At 42.5% G+C, this 17790-nt stretch overlaps 2 protein-coding genes and 1 long non-coding RNA gene across 3 annotated transcripts; 2 read left to right on the forward strand and 1 right to left on the reverse strand.

Annotated features, from left to right (window-relative positions):
* The first annotated feature begins 30 nt into the window (after window positions 1-30).
* On the forward strand, window positions 31-4573 carry LOC110014995 (uncharacterized). The gene is made up of 2 exons (XR_002290050.2): window positions 31-168; window positions 2724-4573. It is a non-coding gene; the product is annotated as an uncharacterized LOC110014995 (long non-coding RNA).
* On the reverse strand, window positions 2634-14992 carry hdgfl2 (HDGF like 2). The gene is made up of 16 exons (XM_011474529.4): window positions 14707-14992; window positions 13625-13701; window positions 13014-13155; window positions 12046-12237; window positions 11698-11817; window positions 11540-11608; window positions 11178-11358; window positions 11015-11099; window positions 10632-10923; window positions 10419-10555; window positions 10274-10341; window positions 10106-10176; window positions 9916-10017; window positions 6956-7112; window positions 6770-6872; window positions 2634-3653 (listed from the first exon to the last, which is right to left on the reverse strand). Exons 1-16 carry the CDS (start codon window positions 14776-14778, stop codon window positions 3572-3574), a joined length of 1950 nt encoding a protein of 649 aa, XP_011472831.1. The 5' UTR covers window positions 14779-14992; the 3' UTR covers window positions 2634-3571.
* An 872-nt stretch (window positions 14993-15864) lies between these two features.
* fh (fumarate hydratase) lies at window positions 15865-17743 on the forward strand. Its single transcript, XM_004068354.5, has one exon. It carries the CDS (start codon window positions 15951-15953, stop codon window positions 17448-17450), a length of 1500 nt encoding a protein of 499 aa, XP_004068402.1. The 5' UTR covers window positions 15865-15950; the 3' UTR covers window positions 17451-17743.
* The last annotated feature ends 47 nt before the right edge of the window (window positions 17744-17790 follow it).

A 17790-nucleotide genomic window follows, 5' to 3' on the forward strand; every position in this document is an offset into this window, starting at 1 on the left:
TGAAGCTGCTGAGGCCAGACGGGCGTCCCGAGCGGAGCGGAGACGCTGGCAATGGATCAGTGGAGGAAATGGCTGACAAAATGGCGACCGGAGTCAGCTGACTGGAGGGAGAAGCGACTCATGAGGGGATGAGAGGAATTAAAGGTCCACTGTTCCCTCGAACCGCACGTGTGCAAACCCCCCCCCCCCCCCCAAAAAAAGAATTTAATACTTTTACTCTTCATATCGAGGTTTTTTTTCTTTCTTAAACGTGCTCGTGTTTTAATTCCACGCATTTAAATGTTACAGAAAATATAGAATTAAAATAACGCAAAGATAAATCTGTATGAAGTGACCTGATCACACACAAACAACTTATACCCCGCAATTAAAAGAAAAAGAAAAGTTAAATTTAATTTCTTAGAAAAATACATTCGAATATAATCTTTGATTCTACTTTCCTGCTCTTTTTAATAGCCATAACTCAGTTTGATTTGATTTTAAAGTGTAAAAAATAAAGCTTTAAATGCCGTGTTATAATCAAACAAATAGATTAGGGGTGTAAATGGTTTATATTTCTACATTCCAATCAGATGGATGTGTCTGAATATAGAAATGACCAATCCCAGTGGACAACACACACGTGATGAAAGTAGAAATTCCAGTTCAATGTATGGAAACACTTTGAATTTCGCAAAAACATGTTCTTTTTAGTTTTTTAGAGACATTTATTTCGGTTATGTTAAACACAAACTTAAAAACATCAACATAAGCATTAACACTGAACAATGTCAACATAAACATTGAAAAAAACATAAACATTGAACAAATTTAATCGAAAAAGGTGTCGTGTGAAGCCAAGGCTTATTTCCTCAACCCTGATTACAAACATCACATCTACATACAAATTGTTAGAACCTTAAATAAGAAAACAGGAAGAAACAAACACTTCTCAAAATGACATCACAACCACCAGAGTCTCAGTCCAGAAGGTATTTTTGCTATATTTTAAATTAAACATTTTCTTAAACTGAAGTATGGAGTTTGCATTCTTCAGATACTTAATTCCACATGTTGACCCCCTGAACAAAAATACTATTCCTTAGTGCATTAGTTCTGACCACTTTGTTTTTAAACATATCTTTACCCCAAAAATCCTAATTATTAACTTTAATTTCAAACAAACTCAGTATTTTGGCAGGCACACATTGTTTTTTAACTTTAAACATAAAACCATACATGTGACCATACTGTGTGCTAGAATGTTCTAAGAATGTTCCCTTTGGATGTTCTGTTCAATACCCGGTATTTCTCTGAGTCACACTGGAGGAACTATCGGCTAAAGATGTCCCGAATCGATTTTGGGTCAGGGAATCGGATCGTTCAAAATGAATCGGATCGTCGACCACAAATTATGATACAAACTGAGTCGTTGTTAAAATGAATCGAAATTAAACTTTTGAGACTGGTTAACAGTGTGAAGTGATCTGAGTGACCACGCACAAAAAATAATCAAAAATACCCCAAAGTTATACTAACAAGTCTGATTGAAGTTTACAGAAAACTTGAACTAGAATAAAAATGTAAACTCTTTCTTTCCACATTAGGAAAACCGATGTTTTCCTTTTTATTAATATTTTCAACTCATTTTAAAATTCGAGTAAAAATAAATCTAATAAAAAAATGTAAAATGCTTAACATTTAGGGGTGTATCGAGTCAATTTAACAACAATTCGATTCATATTATTTGTATTCTGTATGATTCATAGTCTATATCGGGTAATTTTGATCGATCCGATTCACTAAAATGTATCCAGGATCTTTATCCAAAGCTTTAACCAGTGTGACTCAGAAATAGCTGGAACTGAACACTGCAGGTTAGGTTTTCTAGATCATCAAGTGTAAAATCAATGTGTCCAAACAAACAAGTAAACAAGAATGAATTTCAAATCCATTCACTGAAGTTAAGCCAACTGTTGTTGTTTTTTTAAATCCAAAGAATCCAAAGAGTTGGTTGTCCGCTGTGATGAAATTTATTTGTTTTTACGTTACAGTAAAATAAAACTACCATGCCTCAATCCATAGGGTTTTTCCCAATATCGATATTTATTTCGTCCGATTCATTTGATTTGATTTCTTTCATTTAGAATTGATTTTTTATGGTGTAGGCGATTTGATTAACACCTTTCCTCAGATCAATCCGAATGAATAGCTGGAATAGAAATCGATTTGACCAAATCAATGAATCATTACACTCTCTCTGCCTTTAATCAGACAAGTAGACCTATGTGTAGTATCTTTGTGACAGGTTTCCAGGCAAACCTTATTTTGGTTAAGGATTTACATTCAAATTAAAAAAAACATCCTGAATTCAGTTCAAGTTTCTTTCATTTAGTATATCTTATTTCCCTGAAGCTCTTCCTGTCCGCGGACGGATCAGATTCTGTCAGACAGAACAGGATCCCGTAGAACCTATTCCTGAATTGAGGTAAAGGTCCGTTTCACACCCAGAACCGGCTGCCGTGACTGAGGACACGCAGCTCTGAAGGCTAGCTGAGGTTTTGTAAGGAATCCAGTTGTTAAATGTAAAAAAGGGTCGTTCGGGTCGTTTCTGTCGGAACGTTTTTCCGTTTAGAAGATGAAAGTAAACCAGGTCAGGATGGGATCTTTATTCAAGTCTCAGCTAAGTGATAGAAATACTTTACCACTTTACATAGCACTAAAAAGACGTGTTTTATTCACAGGACAGAACGATGTCCGGATGAGCTCAAACGGGCCGTTTTCAGTCCGTTCTGCCTCTCGGGTCGTATGCAGGCTACTGAAAGCGAACAGCACAGAGGAACGTTTCTGGTGTTTGGCTCCACATGGATGCTCGCCTTGGACAGAACTGGAATCTTGCAGAAGAGCAGGTGGATCACAGATGGAAAACGGTGGAAGCTTCTCGTTATACATCATGTTGTGTTACCAGGATCTAGACTAGATAATTTAAAAAATATATTTACCTTAAAAAAAAAATCAAACTCACAAATATGACTTCATCAATCTTACGTTTCCATCCAGACAGACAGGAGGCCTTAGTGATGTTTGGCAGGCTTTATAAAATCAAGCAAAGTGATGTAAGAAAATCCTAAAGCAGCTGAAGAACACGACAGTCTGACTCCTTTTTCAGTTTGAACTCAGGTTTCATCTCATACCACCTTGGTTAGACTCCTGGAGAGCTTAAAAACACGATAATTTAATGTACGCGTGGCGTGAAATATCAAAGTAACGTTCATCATTTACAGAAAGAAGCCGGGATCGGAAGCTGCAGGTGAGGATCTGAGACAGTGTTGTGCAGAAGAAGTACACTTCATGACATAAAAAAGGGGGTTTCTAGCATGCTGTACAGAAGCCGTTGAGAAACAACAGAAGAAACGCCACGAGTTTAGAAGCTTTTTGGTTTCGCTGTACCACAAAATGCCAAAAACGTCTACGCTGATGTAACGAATGGTGTGTTCTGAAGTGTTTTGGGGCTGGGAGTCCGACGTCAAGAGGAGGCCACCATCATTTAGCACTTGGTCCACTGCACGTGGGAGGGGGGGCACAGAGTCCTTTAGCTTTCTACAGCAGGCTGCTCTGCGGCAGCCTCTTCATAGGGGCCTGTCTGTTGCTCAGCTGGGCTGTCCGGGCTGTGCCTGCAAAAAATAAAAAAACACACCTTAGAGCAGGACAGCAGATCGCCACTAAGCCTGCGATTCCATTCACAAATCCAGATAAACGATTCACACATCAAAACACGATTCTTACGGTTCACTCTAAATACATATTAATGGTTTCTATATGTCTTTTTACTGGATGTATAAAACATAAAATATGTTCATTTAATCACCATCATTTCTACTTTCATTTAGAACAGGAGACCAGGGAAAAAAATAAAGTTTCAGAAAGAAAGAAATGCCATTTATTACTTTAAACGGTCGGGTTAACTTCTGCAATACATAAAACAAACATGTTTTGGATCATTTAAAGGGTCTAGGTTATGCTAAATTTAACTTTTTTGATGTTTTTAGTGCATTATAATGTCCATTCCTCACAAACTGAAACCCCAAAGTGGTATTTTGATCCGTATTCCTCTAAAAACCTGCTCTCTGAGCACCAGCCTGTCCCACTCAGTACTGTCAGTACTGTAGATCCTGGTGGTGTTGATCAGGGAGTTAAAGTCCATGCTCGCTCTTAGCATAAAGCTTGATTTCATTCATGTAGAGCAGCGGTCCCCAACCCCCGGGCCGGGGACCGGTACCAGTCCATGGGTCATTTGGTACTGGGCCGCACAGAAAGAATAAATAACTTACATGACTTCCGTTTTATTTGTTTCGGAATCTGAAAAATTTTTTTATTTTGAAAAATGGCCAGATTCTCTGTTTCATCCGTCTTTGTCACTCTTGACGCAGCCAAGGCGCTCTTCTCCATCACGTGATAAGTACCGCTAAAATAAAACCCAGGAGCTAGCAAACTGAGTAAAAACAAACGTCTTTGGAAAGTTTCTTTGCCAAGGGGAAAACGCCCAGCCAGGAGACAGAAGAGGAGCCTTTGACTTCCAAAAAAAGAAAAGAAAGCTACATTTAATAGACAGTACTTCTTTTTTGCACCATGAGTGTGGGAAGGGGAGAGGAGGATGACACCTTTCCTATGTACAATGTCATGCGTTATGTTATGTGTTATTATTAATGTTATGCATTAAAAGGGTTGGGGACCGCTGATGTAGAGGATGTAATTGATAGCCAGTCTTGGTGTTTATTTGGCTGAGGGGGTTCAGACCTATGCAGAATAGCAGTGGGGACAGAGCATCACCTTGGTATATCCCACATTTGATGGACACTTGTGCAAGTGGCTTCCCATTGGCTTCAAGGGTGGTTTTCCACAGCTCCATTGAGTTTCCTATGAAGGCTCTTAGAGTCCTGTTGATGTTATACAGCTCCAAACATTCAGTGATCCACGTGTGTGGCATTGACTCAGGATTTTTTGTAATCAATCCAGGCTGTGCACAGGTTGGTGTGTTGTGACCTGCAGTCTTGAGCGACTGTTCTGTCAACCAGGAGTTGGTGTTTGGCTCCTCTGGAGTCTCTACCAATGCCCGTCTGTGTGTTACTCATGAATTGATCCAAGGTCCTATTTATCTTGGTTGCAATTAGGGGTGTACCAAAATATCGATATGGTGATATATCGCGATATTTAGTCCCGCGATTGATTCTGGATGCGTCTTCATCAAGTATCGACCTTTCATTTACGTTTGAAGACCCTGTAAAACGGTATATTAATCATCCATTGGTAAGACGATTCTTCGGAGGGTCGATAGGGGGCGCTCATTGCGAGATTGGCTGTCGCGGACAAAGAAGAATACACATTCAAACAAAAATTGCAGAGGGGAAAAACAAGGAGAATAGCGAGAGCAGCAAGTTAAAAGACGTGCCGGCAGCATTGAAGCTGCATCACCCACCCACAGCCCGGCGTGGATACCTTTTTCCAGGCGAAGCTACCACCATCTTCTGCGAGAGCAGAGGCAACAACAAACAGGATTCCTAAATGTGGCTCCGTCCCGCAGCGACGTGGAGAACGAGGGGTTTCGGATTTTATTGAATGCATTAGAGCCACGCTTTGACATTCCCTCTCAGTAATACTGAAAAAATGATTCCTGCACTGTACGCCCAGACCAGAGCTATGGTTGAGATGGAAACGGCAGCAAGAGTGGGGCTCATGTGTGACGGCTGGACCTCCAGGGCCAGAGTCCTACGTGACGTTCGCGGTGCATTTTCTTAACAAAGACGGGGAAATGAAGTAGGATGTCCTACAAACCTGAGCAATGCACGAATCCCAATTCAATTCAATTTTATTTATATCCCAATAATCACAACAATAGTCGTCTCAATGGGCTTTTTAATAGACATGAAATCATGGAGAACATGAAGTCATATAATTCAATAGGTTAATAACTAAACAGAATTAAACACACTAAGCTAAAATACTGGTAGGCATCCCTGCCCTGCCTAGTGGTCATTCTAGACATGATCTTGTCTTTCAGGTCAGTTGCAGCCTTGCTCAGCATATCTGTGGTTGTTGGGGCTGTGTACCCAATCTCAGGCTGGGAGTGTGGTATAGCGTCCACTCTGACCTGCTGTTCTGGCTCTCCCGTGGTATTGCAATTGTATTGTACCACTTCAATCTCAAGTTGTGATAGGATGTGTCGTTTGTGGATGTTCAAGCACTGGGCTACCAGTTGTTTGGCAGATAGCCTTGATTGTGGGTTTCAAACCATCCATTCATTACACATTCTCTGCATGTAACCCCTCTGAGTAGGGGTTAAGTAGTAGCATTTCAACAGAACCTTGTTCTCGCATCTAGTCCATTTCCTTCTTGTTCTAGTTCCATCAGGGTGTTCTGGTCCCCCAGCACCTGGCCAGGCGACGTCTGTGCCGGCATGACATGAGTTTCATTGTCTCTCATGGGTTATGAAGAAGGCAGTAGCGTTAAGGGTCTTACTTCGAAAATGAAAATCTTCACAGACACTTTATTTTGAAGTCGTTTACTTCTGGAGACAGTTGCAATAATTAGATTGCCTGAAGTGTACTTTTACTTAACTCCATTAGATTTATAAATATCGCAAATCAGCGATCAAGAACGTCGCAAATGTTCGTACTTATTTTGGGGAAAAGATCATGAAAGTTGGAGTCTTCAGATACTCGTTACAGTTCTACCTTAGAGGCTGTTCAAACACACAACAGGGGAACAGAAGCAACGCAACGCATCACCTCACCTGTTCGGACTGGAAGATGCGTCCTGGTTGTCCTCCTCTGCAGGGGGTTCGGGTTTCTCCTCCACCTCTGCATCATTTTTCTTCTCTTTTGATTCTCCATTAACTGGAAGGGATCATTTCAAACTCAATATATGCCCAAAATGATGTAAGCACAGCATAAAAAACAAGATAAGATGATGTATTTACCAGTATTTTGTGCTTCCTCATCGTCAGCAGTGTCATCCTTCGCCTCCATCTTAGTTTTAACAGGAACCTCCGATTTACCCACAAAACGTAGCTTTAACTTATTATAAACTTCAGTGGCTTTCTCCATGACTGCTGTACTGGCTTTATAGCGCCGAATCTGGGAAAATAACACATTAGTGACACTGAGAAAAAGCAAACCGATAACATTTCCCTTAAGAAAAAAATTTACGGGCAGAAATTAACTTTAATAAAAATCTTCGTTTTACAAAGAGCTGCATTGTTTGATCAAAGAGGGACAGTGGGCTCAATTTTTGGGACTTTCTTGCATGAGTCCTCAAATCAACTCCAGGCCTTTTATCTGCTTCACTCATAATGACATAACAAGGGAATTGTCCACACCTGCCCATGCAATAGTATGGAAGTCAATGGTCCAATTACTTCTGAGCAGAGGTGAAAGTAAGCCGGAACGGTCCGGAGCGGCGTTCCGTTAAAAGATTTCGAGGCCGTTCTAGTTGGGAGGAGATCCGCTGTGTTCCTGTTTTCACTTCATAACACATGACAGAAGCATTTTTTTATTTGGGGTATCGACCGATAAAATGCTCTGGATCTCTTTCCCGGTCTGCCTCGTAGCTTTCGCTCTCGCTTCCGTAAACAAGCCTAATGCGCATGCGTGGAAACGTGGTACGTTTGATTTTTTGTTGGGGGACATTCAATTCGATCAGCCAACTGAGCATTAATGTTTATGCCACACGGAGGAGCAACGGGACGCGAAAAACAATAAATGAATCAAACTTCACGTCACTAATGTGATTGGTCAGTTTAAATTCAATATAAATTTAGTTCACGATAGACAAAGGAAATCTTGATATGGAAAAATAACGCAGCACGTCATTTAAAAGAAAAAGCAAAAAAAGAAGAGCATGCAGAGAAAAATAAATCAGATATTTAAGAGGAAATTCCAAAGTGAGGATGAAGATGTGCAGACAAACACTTCTGAAGGAGAGGATGAAAAAGTGAAAAGTCGAAATGCAAATTGCATTGAAGAACCCACTGAGACACCAGGGCCATCAAGCTCAGGTGACCCTTTTGTATTGCCAGAGTATCCTTCAATCTGGACAAAAGAACAGTATGAACAGTTTAAAGAGAAAAATGAATGGATATTTGCCAAAAACGGAATGCTTGGCTGCCAAAAATGCCACACTGTAAAAGATCTCGGTGTTGCCTCATCTCGGGGGGTAAATATTGCACCTAACTGGGTAGCAGGAAAGATATGCCCATCTGGACACACAAGAGATGTTCAGCTGTTGTCATTGAGAAAAAAAATACATGAGCACAAAAACTCAGCAGCTCACAAAGAAGTTGTGAAAATTCAAGAGACAGCGAAAAAAGACACTCTTGTAAACATGAATACCAAGAGTCAAGATTTTGCCTTTGAGACAACTGCCAGGGTCTTCAGGACCCTGGCTGAAGCGCATTGAGAGCCTGAAAACCTACCCAGGAAAACACACTGTTGAAGCAGAGCAGGCCGAGCAGAAGATGGAATTTAATGAACATCAGTTAAAGGTGGGCAGGTCTCCCACCATTGACTCTGCTCTCTTCATAACTGCAGTGGTGGAGAGCATGAAGGAAAGACTGTTTACAACAACAGCAAACAAAGCACAAAGTAGCGTGACAGCTGACCGCAAGGAGGCTTACAACAGCCTTATCAATCAGATGGCAGTCCTTCACCCAGAAAACTAGGATCAAGACAATCCTCGATTTGGAGAAGAGGAAGTCAGAACTTTGTGTGAACGTCTCAACATCAATGAGCAAGAGGCCCATCTTGAGTTCAAGGCTAGTGGAGGGAGAAGCATTCCTCCTCCATTAAAAAAATTACTTCTGGCAGTGGACACACTCTCAGCCAGTAATGCAGATTGTGAAAGAGGGTTTAGTACCATGAATAACATAATGACTGACCTCAGAGACACCATGACGACAAAAAATGTCTCAAACCTCCTGTTCATCAGCTCATTTGGACCTCCCTGCATGAAGTGGGATCCAATGCCATACGTCAAAACCTGGCTAGGAAAAGGCAGAAGACCAGCGCACACAACAAGTGGCATGGCCCGCAGATCCCATAAAACTGATGAGGAATATTACCAGCCTCTTTGGGACATTATGACTTAGTTCAGCTAATTAAGGATGACTCAAGTTCTGATCAATTCGGATGTTCACATTTTTCATGTTCTGAAAAATTCACAATGTTCAATTAAAGATTGTTTTCACAAAAACACCTTGTCTACACACGTTATTTATGTATAAAATTTGATATCAAGTGCATTTATTTCCTTTAACTGCTTTAAAAAATATATATTTGGAAATAATTTGTCATAGTACCGGCAAAAGAAAAATTCTACTTTCACCCCTGCTTCTGAGCCCATGAAATGAAGGGACTGTGTTTAAAGAATGCTTTAGTTTTGCACATTTTTATGCAATCTTTTTGTTCAACCCATGGAATAAAAGCTGAAAGTCTGCACTTCAATGGCATCTGAGTTGTTTTATTTACAATTCACAGTGGTAATGTACAGAAACTAAATTAGAATGAATGTGTCTCTGTCCAAATATTTATGGTCCTGACTGTATATCCTAGAAAAGACCCTGCAATACAGTTTTGGGATTTTGGTTAAAATTGACATAATCATAATTAAAAGACCACTGGGAACGCTTTAAAAATAGATCATAGGATGATCAGAGTGGGACTTTAATGAAAGTTTAGCTCACACTAAAGAGAGTTTTATAAATGTGTGTATCAGATAAAATATGATTATATAGGGTTAAAGTGCACTAAAAAAAGAAAAAGGGCTTTTCTTAAAACACTTTTAATGCTAAGAAAACAGTCCTTAATTCAGTCAAAAGCCCCGCCCACTTCCCTAACTACAAGTCTTTAAAGTGATTTCGTAGGATATGACGCAGAAATGTACCTTTTTTAGCGTGGCGATGACCTCAGCGTTTTTCTGAAGGATGTGGCTGGTCACAGGGACGGCTTCCAGCTCCTCCAGGGCTTGTAGACATCGTTCAATATCCTAGAAAGAACAAAGTGGGTTTGGAAAATCGAATTCCAGTAAAAAAACAAGAAGAACAGGGGGGTAAAGTCTATCTACAGGGACTTACAGGGTTATCCACTTTCAGTGCAAACTTGATGTCTGTGTGGAGTTTCTGTAACTTTTCCTCTGGGGATTGCTCTGGATAAAAAGCAAAGAAGTACCGAGTTTCATTACAAAACTCTAGTAGGAACGATTCATGGAGATTAGCGATCAGCTGAGGTGAAACCGCACTAACCCTTCTTCTTCTCTGCTTTCTTCTCGCGCTGCCGCTCTGGTCTGCGTTTGGAATTTTCCGCTTTTGACCTAAAAGACGGGAAACTCTGATCCGTGTCCTTTAATATTAGATGAAGGTCCGCTGTCGGCTCCTTTTGTATCCTCACCTTGATCTGGACTTCTCCTCTAACCGCCTGGCTTTCTTCTCTTTCAGCTCCTTCTCCTTTCTTTCTTTCCTGTCTTTCTCTTTCTTTACTTTTGCCTTCTTCTGGTTTTCCATCTTCTTGGGAGGCTTCTTTGCTTTCTGAAGGGGAAAAAAAACAGTTTTATAAATAATCTGCAGTGTTGTTATTTAATATAAACTGGACTTTGAGACTTACCTCCACGGGAGAATCGGAGTCTGAAGGAGCAGGGATCGGAGGAGGAGGAGGTTTCTTGGACTTCTTCAGTGGGTGATCATCTATCCCTTCATCTGAGCTGCTGCTGCCATCGCTGTCGCTCTCTTTTTTGCCCCTGTCCTTGTCCTTTTTCTTTTTCTCGTCTTCCTCCTTCTCCCTCTCGCGTAACCGACGGAGCTCCTCAGCCTCCTCTCGTTTTCGCCGCTCCTCCAGCTCTCGTCTGCGCTCCTCGTCGCGTTTCTTCCATTCGCTGATGCGGTCGGGTTCACTGTCGCTGCGAACAAATGTCCTCACCACATGAATATAAAGAAAGGCTCCAAAGACTTGGGACTGTTTATGAAGGTAAAGCAGAGGGTTAGCCGGACCTGTCGCTGTCGGAGGACGATGAAGCCGTTTGTTTGGCCGGGGCGGGTTTGGGCTTCCGCGCACGAGGCTTTGGTGCCGGTTTTTCTGTGGGGAAAGGGATCAAAGTAAATGAGAAAAAGAAGCGATTCTTTAAAAAAAAACAGAACAAAAATGAAGCTGCACCTTTCTTGCGGGGCTGGGGGCCCTTCCGAGGAGGTGGGTCAGAATCCGAGTCAGACTTTGATCCAGACTGGGATTCTGAGCCAGACAAAGCCGGCCGGGGCTTCTCATCCTCCGAGTCGCTGTCCATCGCCTTCTTTTCCGATCCGGATCCCGAGTCTGAATCTGAGTTTGATGAGGTTTTCTGCACCGTTCCATACAAAAGAGGGCAAAAGAAAAAGAAAAAATGTTTGTGTTATTACAGTATAGACCAAAAGTTTGGACATACCCTCTCATTCAATTGAATAAGATGTATGGACCCATACATACTTTTGGTCTATACTGTACATAAAAATGCTGAAAGTGATTTAGTTTTCGAGCTTCACCTTTTTCTTCCCCCTGCCTCCAACTTTCTTTCCAGCTCGTCCTCCAGATTTCTTCTCTGGAGTGAAGTCCTGTGAAGTTCAAACATGGATCATTTTCAGGCTGTTTGCTGTAAAACATTGCGTTTTTGTTGCAATGGTTCGTATGTTTCTGTGGGAACCTGGTCGCTGTTTTTCCCAGAGTCGGACTCTGAAGGAGTAGGATCGGATTCGGAAGGAGATCCGCTCTCTTCACCTCGGTCACTGGAGGAGCCGCGAGCCTTTTTTGGAGGAGGAGGCCGCTGAAAAACCAAACGTTCAAGTTGGAATTCTGTAAATCTTCTGATCAGAAGAGAGTTTTGCTGCTTCCTGTTGCAGCTAAGCGGTCAATATGCAGTGAAATAGCTGAACATGGGCGCTGCAGTCGCATCAGGAGCGTCTCTTCTTCTGCAAAAAGCTCCAACCAAATACATTTGCTTCTCCGTTTTTGCATGTGACACGCAATCAAACGTCTCTGTGAAACCGCTCACCTTTGGAGCCTGCGGTTTCCGCTTCACTCCTCCTCTTCCTCCGTCTTCACTACCAGAATCGGAATCTTCTTCAGAAGCAGAGGCGGCTCTCTGAGGCACCTTGGCGTTGTCCTCCTCCTCCTCTTCCTCCTCACCATCCTCGTCCGTTCGTTCTCCGGGGTTGCTGCCTTCACTGTCAGACGAGCTTGGCGGCTGAATTTGATTACAAAGAGGAAGATTATTTCGTCCTAAAGGTGGACTGACAGCATCCTGTTTGCGCTGTTCCTTATAATGGGTCATAAACAGTAAAGAAAAGATGCTACACGAGTCCGGATTGGTCTAAATAAGTCTCGGTTAGCCCCAATTCAGGTCTAAATTGAGAAAAACTGAGCAGAATTTTAAAGGGACAAAGAGATGCGACACGTCGCTTTGAAATGCATTAAACCAGGATTTGGGGAGGTAAAAATGTGTGAGGGGCCGCATTTTTTGAACCCTGAATAAAAAAATAAAAATAAACAAAATACATATGTCTATTTACTTGAATGTTTTATTAAAATGAGATATTTCTCATTTCTTCAGAAATATATCCTTTTTTTAAACTAAAATTACTGTGAATTTCATATTTAATCATCAAAAATAATTGATTTTAAGACAGGAGCCTGCAGAAATTTAAATGCGGGCCACATTTGGCCCTTGGGCCGGACTTTGGACATGCCTGCTTTGAACCCAGCAAAGGGAAAAATGAAACAAAAAAAATCTATGAAAACTACAGAAACAGCAACAAAAAAAAAGGACCTGACACACTCGCGTGATGGAACCAAATATAGAATCAGTATGAAAGTAATCCTCTCCAATCACACGTCAATCACAGATCAGATAACGTTGCCCTCAATCTCACCTCCCTTTACGCAATTAATCACCAGCTGCCTTATAATAAACACACCAAAAAAACGCATCACAAACCAAACAAGACCAAGAAACAGACTTACCACAGGCGGAGCGCTGTAAGAGGCGTGAGGATTGTTCTGGATCTCCCATAAACCCTCATTGAATCCCTTCCTTTTGTTGGGCTTTCCATAGCGTTCTCTGTACTTTTCATAAGGAAAAAGATCTTTTGCTGCAAGGAATGCGCTGTAAAGAAGAGCGTGACGTTAATAAGGTCAACAGCAGAGATCGTCTTCACTTAGCTGCAGGATCTTCCTACGTTGTAGGAAGATTTACTCTGTGCTTAAGATTATAAAGACTGGTGCTATTTAGTAAAACACGTCAAAGCTTCTCGATAAAAATGGCGTTTGTGTTAGGTTCGGGAGAGCGTGTAAACAGAGAGCTCTCAGCAACACAACTCAGAGGTGAATTTCTAATGACCTCCTGTCGTTTTGCAGAAAATATGTTGAAGAAAGCAAATGTGTTTTTTTTTTTTTTTTTTTTGGCTAAAAACATCATCATAATAATTAAAAGACCACTGGAAACGCTTTGAAAATAGATCAATAGATGATCGGATCTATAAAAGAATGTCTGAATACCAGCAACAGCAACAAATAAATCGACAAACAATCTAATAAAATCAAGATTACAGTCGCCTGAGGACTGCTGCACTTACGTTTCATGCGTCCCAAAAAAGAAAATTGGGATTTTATTGGGCGGGGGCTTCACTGCTCCATCAGCAACATCCTCAATCTGTAAACAAGATTTTCCCCTCAAGAGGTCAAAACACATGAAATATGACAGAAAGCCTAGACTGTGGTCCAACTAAAGCACATTTAGGAGATGAAAAATAATTACGCCAGAAAAATAAATTGCAAATTTATCGTTATCGCGATATCAAGCTGTGCAATATGCATATCGCAAAAGATAGGGTAAAATTGCGAATGAATGGCTACCTTAAATGTGCTAAAACAATCTTATGGCAGCTTGAAATATTTAACAAATCAAATAAATCAATTTATGCACTTCTTGACTGATCGGATGGACGCCCTAACGTTGTTGACCAATGGGATGGCGTCCTTTTATGTCCGATGTTCGCCTCCTATGTACACGAGGGTTGACTCTTTATTTAAATTAAGCTGTTGCAGTTAAGTGGAATTGATGTTTTGCTTGTTTTGGTGTATTTGTTCATGCATCCCAGTTATATGGTCATTGCAATACTGATCACTAATATCACAATTTTTCGTGCAGCCTTAAAAATACTAAAATGTAAATGAAAGACCGATTATTTCCTGGTTGTTTATATGTTTGCTGTCTTTAAAGTCTGACACAATATACACATGTTCTGGATCTAAAGAAAACTTTAGGCAACAAACAATCCTCTAAAAAAAAAAGTGCTACAGACATTAATAATGCCATATTCATTGGGTTGCATTTTCTAAACGATTTTAGTGCAAATGCGCACAATACACCCATAGAAGACGCCAATGCATTACCCGTACACGGACGTGTTTATGGTTATTTGGGTTATTTTTGAGGAATGCCAAGCGCGAGCCTCTCTCTGTTCATGCATTCAAATGAGGCCAGCAGCAGCATCTCAAGCAAATGTACCGCTAAAACCCGGCTAGCCCACCACGTCGCTAGCCAACCATTGAATAAAGCATCCATAGGATGATGATGCTTAATAACCAGAAAACCTTCAGAGCAACCCACCCCCTCCTCCGCCCCTCCGGTTTCTTTCAACGTTTGCCTGCTTACCCTAGCTGGCCAGTGGGGGTATCCCTTCATTTTAGCAAAGACCAGGTCTCCAGGCATGAAGCTGTGCGGCATCGTTCCGGTTCCGAAAGCAGCTTCGAGGTTAAAAAAAATTGGGTTCAGACGCGCGGTGCTTCTGTGTCTCGCTTGGTCTGATGTTTTCAGGTCGACACGAAACCTGGAAACGATGGAGTTAGCTAACAGGCTAGCTGCATACTAACGATACTGACGTTACCGCGAGAGTGACCCATCAACGTGAATACTAACGGAACACGCCGACTGCTTCCGCTCAGGCATCAAACCAGGGCTTCAAAATAAAAGACTGTCCTGAAGACACAAAAGGTTTGTGGTCTCTGCGCTTTTCCGAAAGTCTTGCAAACAAAGAAAGAATAATCAAATCCAATAATCATATAACCACAAATTTCCAGGATGTACATATTGTAATTCTTTTTTTTGAATTGTATTTTTTGGGTATAGTATGTGTTGATTTAGAAAAGTGTTTTTATTAAAAAGGACCATACATATATTTCTAATGTAAAGTGTTGATTTATAACCTAAACGTTACACCAATTTTCTTTACTTAAGTACTTCAGTTGTACTTCAGTTTTTATCCAAAGACTTTAAACCATAAAGTCAGTATTTGTTTTTAGAGACAGATTCTGCAAACTTTGTAAATAACGTTTCTGCATGAAAAAAAACTAGCATCAGTTCATCTTTACTAAATGTTTCTATAACAAAAATGGCAACATTACTGTAAAAAATATTTTACATACACATATAAACATACATACAAAGTATTTGAAAGTCTTTCCTTAGCTTTGATGAGAGAAACCAAAACAACTGAGGATAATATCTTTCTCAAGTTAGTCCAGACACGAATTGTATAGGAACAGTCAGTAAATATGAACTTATGCCAGTTTTATGGATGCAGCAACATTTTTTTTGACAAACATTGGGAAATATGTCTCTTAATACAAAAAGACAATAGTTTAAAACTTATTTTGGATAAAAGTTAAAGTCTTTAAGTTTACATTACATCACTGACGAAGCAGGATGTCATTATTTTGAAAATCCTAACTTTTTGGGGAGAAGTCTTCTCGAATGACAGTCTCAGCGGAAGTCCCGCCTTTCCTGCCTCCTGATTGGCCGATCTGTAAACAAGTTACAGATTTGTCCAATAGCAGGGCACAATGTGGAAAGCAGCGCTGACCTCCCCCCTCATTCACCTCTAATGCAAACGCGAAGCCATGTTTCGGTCTTTTAGAAGCGTCCAGCAGTTAAACTGCAACTTCCTAAATTTACAGAAAGTCCAGGCGAAGCCCAAACTCCTGTTCTGCACGTCCGGAATGGCCGCTTCCGGGTACAGGATCGAACGGGACACGTTCGGCGAGCTCAAGGTCCCAGCTGACAAGTACTACGGCGCCCAGACTGTCAGGTCCACCATGAACTTTAAGATCGGGGGGCCGAGCGAGAGGATGCCGATTCAGGTCATCAAGGCCTTCGGCATCCTGAAGAAAGCTGCCGCCGAGGTGAACAAGGAGTTCGGGCTCGACCCCAAGCTGGCAGCAGCCATCATCCAGGCTGCAGAGGAGGTTTCTGCCGGGAAGCTGGACGATCATTTCCCTCTGGTGGTGTGGCAGACTGGATCTGGAACCCAAACCAACATGAACGTCAATGAAGTCATCAGCAACAGGGCTATCGAGATCCTGGGAGGGACTCTGGGCTCCAAGGATCCGGTCCACCCCAATGATCATGTCAACAAGAGCCAGAGCTCCAACGACACCTTCCCCACCGCCATGCACATCGCTGTGGCCACAGAGGTCCACCAGGTTCTGCTGCCCGGGCTGCAGACTCTGCACAGCGCCCTGTCTGCCAAAGCAGAGGAGTTCAAAGACATCATAAAGATCGGCCGCACCCACACTCAGGACGCTGTGCCCCTGTCGCTGGGGCAGGAGTTCAGCGGTTATGTCCAGCAGGTGAAGTACAGCATAGAGAGGGTGAAGGCCGCCATGCCCAGAGTCTACGAGCTGGCCGCGGGAGGCACAGCCGTGGGGACGGGGCTCAACACCCGCATCGGCTTTGCTGAGAAGGTGGCCTCGGTGGTCGCCTCGCTCACAGGCCTGCCGTTCGTCACGGCCCCCAACAAGTTTGAGGCCCTGGCGGCCCACGACGCTCTGGTGGAGCTGAGTGGAGCGCTCAACACCGTGGCTGTCAGCATGATGAAGATTGCCAACGACATCCGTTTCCTGGGGTCAGGACCTCGCTCTGGCCTGGGGGAGCTCGTCCTACCAGAGAACGAGCCTGGAAGCAGCATCATGCCGGGCAAAGTGAACCCCACCCAGTGCGAGGCCATGACCATGGTGGCAGCCCAGGTGATGGGCAACCACGTGGCGGTGACGGTCGGAGGCAGCAACGGCCACTTCGAGCTCAACGTCTTCAAGCCCATGATCGTGAAGAACGTGCTGAACTCTGCCCAGCTCCTGGGCGACGCCGCCGTCTCCTTCACCGACAACTGCGTGGTGGGCATCCAGGCCAACACCGACAGGATCAACAAGCTCATGAGCGAGTCCCTCATGCTGGTCACCGCTCTCAACCCTCACATCGGATACGACAAAGCCGCCGCCATCGCCAAGACCGCCCACAAGAAGGGCTCCACCCTGAAGGCCGTGGCCGTGGAGCTGGGCTACCTGAGCGAGGAACAGTTCGACCAGTGGGTGAAGCCGAGCGAGATGCTGGGGCCAAAGTGAGGCGCCGACAGCCCAAGAACACTACAGAGAAGTTATACATGCCGTTAAAGTGTCCAAATAAACGACTTCAGCATCTGAACTCCTGCCATGTTTTTACGGAGTTTCTCTGAGACCTCCGCAGTCACAGCATCGTAACACTACAAGTTTGCACTTTGTGGCATCTGAGCACAGCCAAAGGTCCCACGTGTTCGCTGTACCATCCCTGCTGTCTTCACTGTCAGTCCAGGTTTACAATTTTCTGATGTTTCTCCAGAAGTTCATTAAATCTGAAACTAATTAAAAAAACAAACAAACTGCGGTTTATGTTCGTTTCTGCACGGCTTAGAAAAAAATTCAAGAT

Source organism: Oryzias latipes, chromosome 4 (genome assembly GCF_053564925.1).
Source record: "Oryzias latipes strain Hd-rR chromosome 4, Olatipes_Hd-rR_3.1".
In the NCBI taxonomy this organism is placed as follows: Eukaryota; Metazoa; Chordata; class Actinopteri; order Beloniformes; family Adrianichthyidae; genus Oryzias; species Oryzias latipes.